At 52.1% G+C, this 8,187-nt stretch overlaps 1 protein-coding gene across 1 annotated transcript; it reads left to right on the top strand.

Annotated features, from left to right (window-relative positions):
* The first annotated feature begins 1,496 nt into the window (after nt 1–1,496).
* Nucleotides 1,497–6,997, top strand: LOC140189859 (C3a anaphylatoxin chemotactic receptor-like). Its single transcript, XM_072246181.1, has 2 exons — nt 1,497–1,828; nt 4,844–6,997. The coding sequence occupies exon 2, from the start codon at nt 4,851–4,853 to the stop codon at nt 5,886–5,888; it is 1,038 nt and encodes a 345-aa protein (XP_072102282.1). The 5' UTR covers nt 1,497–1,828; nt 4,844–4,850; the 3' UTR covers nt 5,889–6,997.
* The last annotated feature ends 1,190 nt before the right edge of the window (nt 6,998–8,187 follow it).

The following is an 8,187-nucleotide window of genomic DNA, read 5'->3' as shown; positions in this document are numbered from 1 at the left end:
ATGGAAAAGTTGACTTACTCCCTGAGAACTCAAAAAGAAAAAATTTATCAAATCTGGAATAAATGGATTGAATATATAACTCCAATGCGAGCAGACTTTAGATGACTCTCCTAATGATTTATACTTCTCTTCTCATCAACACAGTAATATTGCTAACGTAAGCACCCCTAGTCTAAATGTTTGTTTTTTTTTTGGTTTTTTTTGGAAAATAGAGAACTAACACAAGTAAAGGGAAAGATTTGGGAAAGGGATAAAAAAATGAAAAAATTAAGTAAATAAGTACATAGGGATTGGATAATTATGTCTGCGGGCAGGAGCAAGCATGAACAATTTAGGATATAAACACCTACAATGGTTAGTATATAGGCTTGTATACAACATTTTGGACCAGTGGAAATGGTCCAGAAGGGTTGTGTGGAAACTATTATTACCATTTTTCTTAACAACTAATTTCATTACTTAGCCTAATAGGTTAGATTTACCACAGTACATAATTATCTATTTAAATGTTTATTTTCCTTTTATATCATCTCAATGTGTACTTAAGAATGTATAAATAATTGTAGTTTTATACATATAAAAAATGGAAGAGGTAAAAAAAAAGAATATTGTTTGCCGCAAACATTGTACCACTAAAATGAAAGCAGACGTCAGGACTGCTTTGCAGGCAAAAAAGAGAAACGATTGCTTTGACAACAAGCCCACGGCCCAGGAAAGGGGAGATGCATGGGGTGGGGGGTAGGGGCAAAGATAGTGATGGTCTCCTGTGCGGGTCCAGAGCTTGGGAGAAGATCTCCTCAGCGAAGTCAACGCTGGGCTGCCCAGACTTTTAAAATAAAATGTCCAAGGTATTTTCTACATGCAGGGAACTGGGAAAGGACGGGAGTTCAGCAAGTGTTCATGATAGGAGTGTCACAGTCTTTGCTCCTTTGTGCCTCACAGTTCCACAGACACCTCTTGCCACCGACCCAACAGTACAGCAGGAGTTCCTCTGCTCCCAGAGGGATCGGCCTCTCTCCCAACCACCAAAGCTTCTTGCGCACAACCATAACTCGCAATGGTGGACCCCAGCTGAGCCAAACAGGCAATATCTCGTGACTGATGGCTGTCAATATCTACCACACCACCAATCTCCCCCCGCCACCCTACTGACTTAATCTTCCAGCTCCACCCTGGGAGTGCGTGATGGGATGGTGTGCAGGGAGCTTCACTCTGTGTCTGGCCCCGAAAATGTGTGATGGGACGGTGCAGAGGGAGCTTCACTCTGTGTCTGACCCCGGGAGTGTGTGATGGGACGGTGTGGAGGGAGCTTCACATTGTGTCTGACCCCGGGAGTGTGTGATGGGACGGTGTGGAGGGAGCTTCACTCTGTGTCTGACCCCGGGAGTGTGTGATGGGACGGTGCGGAGGGAGCTTCACTCTGTGATGGGACGTCTACACTTTTTTTTTTCATTCAGGAACTGCTGTGGTTTCTCTTCAACGCCTTGCCATCTGCTGCTGAGTTCAGTTTGAGGAACTGAGTGGATAAACCCGACACCAGAGATAAAAAAAAAGTGCCGAAAATATACTGACACAATTTCTCAGCCTCAGACGGGACCCACTCCACTCTCCGGACCTCTCCCGCACCAGCGTCCTGTTCCACCTTCCCTGCTCTCCCCGGGGCAGAGGACAGCGATTCCGTTCGTTTCTGCACGGTTCATGTCCAGGATTGGTTGCGGTGGTCGCAACGGTTTGGGATCTGGGTGCAACTCTCTGCTGCCCGGGGGACGGAGTGAGCCGGAGATTCCGGGGAGGCTGAACTTCATCGAGACGGGGAGCAGGCTCCAAGGTGAGTTGGTGGGGTCCCAGGAAGGGAAGCCGGAGCTGGGGTTCCTAGGGGCCGGCAGCGGATGATGAATGGTGGGGGGGGGGGGGGTGAGGATGGAGGAGTGCACTGCTTTCATTTCGGTGAGGAGGGAGTGCCGTGCTGAGGATGAGGAGGTGAGGAGGGAGCGTCACGCTGAAGGCCACTTTCTTCCCCTTCCCCGTCCATTTCCCGTCTCTGCTGTGGGGCTGGATGGGGCTGACAGGGAGGAGAGCCAATGTGCCATGTGCGGGCTGGTGAGGAGTGAGCGCAGTGGGGCAAGAGGGGCAGTGAGGGGGGAGATGGTTGTGACCTCCATCCTCTCTGTCTTTTCCCCTTACCCTTCCCTTACCCTTCTTTTCCACCTTCACCCCTTTCCCTTGTTCAATCCCCATCTCTCTCCCTGCTCACTCCCATTCCCCTCCCCTCCCTGTTCCTTCTGCACTCGACATCCTCGCTCCCCTCCCCCTCTTCCTCTCTCATATTCCTCCCTCTCCCCCTTTCCCTTCTCCTCTCCACATTTCCCTCTCTTTCCCTCCCTTTCCCACCTCTCCTTCCTCCCTCTTCTCCCCTCTTCCCAGCTCTTCCCCACCCCCTTCTTCCCTCTCTCTTCCCCATTTATATTTCCTCTCTCCCCTCTGTTATGCCATTTTCTTTCTCCTTCCCCCTCCCTCTTTCCCATCTTCCCTCTCCCTTTTTCTCTTACCAGTTCTCTTCTTCTCTCTGCATCTTCCCCCTTTCTCTTTTTCTCCCTCTTCCCGCATTCTCTTCTTCTCCCTTTCCCCTTCCCTCTCCTGCTCCCACTTTCTCTTCTTCCCTCTCTCTTTCACCTTCCCTCTCTTTATCCCCTGCACCTCCATTTTCCCCTTCCTCCTCTCCCCACTCCTCCTTCCTTATCTTCCCTGTCCTTCTTTCCCCCTTTCCTCCTTCCACTTCCACTTCTCTCCTCCCTCTTATGCCACTTTCTTCCTCTTCCACGTCCATTTTCCCCACCTCCCTCTTCCCCCATTCTCCTTCTTCCATCATTTTCCTCCCTCTTTCCTTACCAGTTCCCCATCTTCCCTCCCCACAGCTCCATCCACACATTTCCCCTCCACCTCCAGCCCTTCAGCATTCCCACTACCGATTTTCCTTTCCCTTTTCTGTCCTGGCACCTTCTTCCTTGCCCCTCCCTGTCTCCTGATCACTCCCCCTCCCACCCTTTCCCTCCCATTTCAACCCCCACCTCTGTTGTCCTTGGCCTATGGTCACCCTAACTCCACCTAGGACCCGTCTCCATCCCACCCACTTCAAACCTTCACCTCACCCTTTTTTGTTCATCCCACCTCTCCATCTCTTCCCCTACCCCCTCCACCCTTTGTCACTCACCTTCCCCTCTTTCCCTCCTTATTCTTTCCACCGTTCCTGCATTCAACCCTTCCCCCACTCCACCTCACATCCTCTGTCCCTGTTTCTCTTTGCTTGTCCCTGACACTTACTGCAACCTCCCTTCACCACACCCCATCTCTACCCCTTCCCTGCTTCCCTTTACCCTTCATCCCTCCATTTCTGTCTCCTACGCAATGCTTCCAGCTTAACTCCTCTTCCTCCTCCCCATCCTCATCCCTCCTCCTCCCCTCCCCTTCCCTCCTCCTCCTCCCCTCCCCTTCCCTCCTCCCCCTCCCCATCCCATCCCTCCTCCTCTCCTCCCCTTCCCTCCCTCTCTCTCCCCTCCCCTTCTTTCCCCTCCCCTTCTCTCCCCCTCCACTTCTCTCCCCCTCCCTTCCTCCTCCCCCTCCCCATCCCTCCTCCTCCCCTCCCCTTTTCTCCTCCTCTCTTTACTCCTCCTCCCTTCATTGCTCTTCCTTCCCCTTTGCTCTCCCGCTCCTTCTTTCTTCCTCCCCCTCCTTCCCTTCCCTACAACTCCCAATTCTGTTCACCCTCCTCTTCCTTCCTGTTCACCTACCCTTTTCCTCCTCCTCTTCTTCCTTTCCCTTTCCAACCCTTCCCTTTCCAGCCCTTCCTTTTCCAGCCCTTCCTTTTCCTTCCCTCCTCTTCCTCCCTTCTTTCTTCCTTCACCTCCTCCCATTCCACCCTCCTCCTCCTTGTACACCCTCCACTTCCTTGTACCCCATTGTCCTCCCATTCATCTTCCCCTTCCCTCCTCTCCCTCCCTCTCTTAGTTCCTCCCTTTCCCTCCTCCTCCTCCCCTTCTTCCCTCTGCTTCCTTCCTTCTCCCCTCCTATCCTCCTCTCCTCCTCTCCTCCTCTTCCCTTTCCTCCCTTCCTCTTCCCTTTCCTCCCCTCCACTTCCCTCCCCTCCCCTTCCCTCTTTCTCTTTCTTCCTCCTCCCCATCGCCTTTCTCTTCTCCTCCCTCCCCATCCTTCATCCTCCTCCCCTCCCCTTTCTCCTCCACCCCTTCCTCTCACGTCCTCTCCATACCCTTCCCTTTCTCCTTTTGCTCTTCCTCCTTTTTCCTTCCCCTCCTCCCCTCTTTCTTCCTCCTCATCCCCCTCTCCTTCACCCTCCCCTTTCCTCATCCTGCTCTCCTTCCCGTTCCCTCTCTGCTTCCTTCTTCCCCCTCCCTCTCCCCTTCCCTTCCCTCACTTGTCCTCATTCCTCATCCCCCTGTCATCTTCTCCAACCGATCTTCTCCTGTCCTCCCTTCCCCGTCTCCTCTGCCCCTCCTTCTGCCTTTCCACACCCACCACCCTCCTCTTACTCATCCATCTCTCTTCCCTTCCCCTCCTCCTCCCTTCGCGCCTCCTCATCCACCCGTTTCAGTTCCTCCTCCTGTTGTTTATTCCCCTCCCCCCTTTCTCCCTTCACTTCCCTTTAGTCTTCCATCATCTTCACCTACCTCTCCTCTCCCATGCACCTCTCTTTTTGACCCCATCTTCCTCTTTTCCCTCCCTATCTCTCCCTGCCTCCTCTTTCCCTCACCCATCTCTCTCCTTCCCTCTTCTTGTCCCCTCCCTCCATTCCCATCCTCTCTCACCTCCACAATATCTTCTCTTCCAGGCTCAGCATGTACTATTCTGGAGATTATTACTTTTTCAATACTACTTTCTTTGAAAACTACACCGATGAGATCTTAACTATGGATAATGGGACCCATCTGCCAGCATCCTCCAGCTTGTCCATCTTTGTCTACACGCTCACTTTCCTGTTGGGAGTCCCTGGCAACGGTGCTGTCATCTGGGTGACAGGCTTCAAGATGAAACGGAGTGTCAACACGGTGTGGTTCCTGAACCTGGCTGTGGCAGACCTGACCTACTGCCTCAGCCTCCCCTTCCAGATGGCTAACATTGCCCTGGAAAACACCTGGCCGAGAGACAACGTCCTCTGTAAGCTCCTTCCCTCGGCCATCGTCCTCAACATGTACGCCAGTGTCTTCCTATTGACCATGATCAGCATCGACCGCTGCCTGGCTGTCACTAGGCCCATCTGGTCCCAGACTCACCGGTCCCTGCCTTGGGTGCGTGTGGCCTGCCTTGGGGCCTGGAGCCTCGCCTTCCTCATGTGCCTGCCCACTCTGCTGACACGGCAGATATACATAGATTCTGAGTTCGGCTTAATTTTCTGCACCTTTAACTACACCGGGACATATTTTGGAGACCGGACCAGGGAGGTGGTGGAGGTGACACGGGCCCTCTTTGCCTTCATCTTCCCCTTCCTCATCATGGCATCCTGCTACCTCCTGATCGGCCAGAAGCTGCAGAGGGGCAAGTTCGCCAAGTCCAGCAAGACCAGGAAGCCTATCCGCCTCATTGCATTTGTAGTTGCCGCCTTTTTCCTCTGCTGGCTCCCATACCACATCTGCGGCCTAGCTCAGGCTTTCTTCAAACATCAAGTGGCCATGATCTGGGATAATTTGTCCGTTGGCCTAGCCTCCTTCAACAGCGCCCTGAACCCCATCCTCTATGTCTTCGCCGGTCGTGACTTCCGCCAAGTTTTCCGGCGCTCCCTGTCCAGCTCGCTCCATTTGGCCTTTGCTGAGGAGCGGACAGAGTCAGCCTGCAGCACTCGCATCAAGACCATCTCCAGTACGGATGCCAGTGTGTGAGGGCTCTCCCTCTATGTCTTGCCAGTGCAGGCTCCTCGCTCGGTCCTGTCATTGGTACCCCGTACTCCATATTGCCCTCTGTCACCTCCCGCCATTAACGCACCGATTCCCACCCCCACTTTGCCTACCATTGTTCCAGTCCTACAAGGCCTACTGTTCAAGGCCTAGTGAACCAGAATCCTCGGCTGATAGCAAACCACTGACCTCCCCCTCTCCCCAACCACCTATTTGCCAGTGATCTGTTTATCCCCTGAGCAACTAACTGAATATTTCCCCGCAGTCGCCAGATAGCGTCCTATCAAAAAAAATTTGCCCCAGCTCAAAGGACCCTCTGAGTGAGTCCAGGCCAAGTTAGTTTACTGCCTCCTGGGCCCGGCTTCCTCATTGCCATGGCGACCAGATACGACAGCTCGATCGAGCCGTGATTTTTGCCCCCCGCACCCCACCCCACCCCAGCTCCCTCCATCAGATCCTTGCACAGCCTCCCCCGCTCCAGGGAGAACAGACTCCGGTCTCTCCTCGTAACTGCAACGCTCTGTCCCGGGCAACGTCGTGGGGAATCTCCTCTGCACCCTTTCCAGTGCGGTCACCTCCTTCCTGTAGTGTGGAGACCAGAACTGGACACTGTACTCCAGCTGTGGGTTGACCAATTGTTTCTGAAGTTGCTCCGTCACCTCTCTGGCTTGAGGGAGAATGAAGACACAAGAGGCAGCAGGCACTGGAATGTGGATCAGAAAAGCATTTGCTGGAGTGAACTGAAGTTATATCTGACGTGAACTAGAGAAGAGAGCCTTCGATAAACTGCTTGCAAATATTTCAAGACTGTCACAGTTCCAATTAAAAATCACCACAATTCCTGTGTATTTTCATGTCCATATCTGGTGAGCTACAAGTATAACGAAAGACTTCAGGGGCAACAGACACAAAATGAGGGAACTCAGCAGGTCAGGCAGCATCTGTGGAGATGAATAAACAGTCGACCTTTTGGGCCGAGTCCTTCACCAGGACTGTTTATTCATTAAACATAAAATTATTTTACATAATTAATAAAATGAGTTAATAGATATGTTTATTCATCTATGGAAATGAATAAAGATGACTGCTTATCACTTTCCATAGTTTCTAGGGTGGTGGGGTGGCGATACGTGTCTACCAAAGGAGCTGTAATGTGCTCCTTTCCTCCACTTGCCTGCAGGTCACCCTTGGGCAAGGTGTAGACCCTCCGATCAGGGTCACGTGAAGCCGTGGGAGCAGGTGGTGGATGGTCACACGAGCAGCTTTTGCACATCACAAGTCCTGGTTATTTGACCACTGACACCAGGCAGACAGTCTCGGAAGAGTATTGACAATGGGCGGGGTCCCCTGGTTTACAAGGAAAAGCTTGCAGCAAAACCAGGGGTCGGTAGAGTTTGAGCTGAATGAGGAGGGCGGACAAAACCGGATCATTTTCTCCGGGGGCTGAGGGGAGACCTCACCAATTAACCTACCCACCGGTATGGCTTTGGACTGTGGGAGGAAACCAGAGCACCTGGAGGAAACCCATACAGTCACGGGGTGAACGGACAAACTCCTTACTGGCAGTGGCGGGAGTTGAACCTGGGTCTCCCATAATGTAAAGCGTCGTGCTAACCACTAGAGACTTCTACACACAGTGGACTCTTCGTTAGTGCAAGTATCTAATCAGCCAATCACGTGGCGGCAACCCAGTGCATAAAAGCACGCAGACGTGGTCAAGAGGTTCAGACCAAACACCAGAATGGGGGATGAAATGTGATCGAAGTAACTTTAACTGGTGAATGCATTATTGGCGCCAGATGGGGTGGTTTGAGTATCTCAGAAACTGCTGATCTCCTGGGATTTTCAGGCACAGCAGTCTGTAGAGTTTACAGAGAATGGTGCGAAAAACAAATGGAAAAACATCCATTGAGTTCTGTGAGTGAAAAAGCCTTGTTAATGAGAGAGATCAGAGGAGAATTGCCAGACGGGCTCAAGCTGTCGGGAAGGCGGCAGTTTGTCCTGTGTTTGCGGTTTTAAATTTAGTATCTCTAATATCCACTTATTACAACAGAGGTGTGCCGAGAACATCTCTGAACCCACAACACGTCGAACCGTGAAGTGGACAGGATACAGCAGCAGATCACGAGCAGACACTCAGTGGCCGGTGTATTCAGTACAGGAGGGACTGAATAAAGTGTTTACTGAGTGTGTATAGACACATGATTGTGCAGGGAGTGGTGGGATATGGGTCACGTACAGAAAGAATTCAGCAGGTTGCTCGGCACAGATTATCCCTCTACAA

This window comes from Mobula birostris, chromosome 29 (genome assembly GCF_030028105.1).
Source record: "Mobula birostris isolate sMobBir1 chromosome 29, sMobBir1.hap1, whole genome shotgun sequence".
Classification (NCBI taxonomy): Eukaryota; Metazoa; Chordata; class Chondrichthyes; order Myliobatiformes; family Myliobatidae; genus Mobula; species Mobula birostris.
The sequence above is the reverse complement of the archived record's forward strand: the minus strand, read 5'-3'. Positions and strand labels throughout refer to the sequence as shown.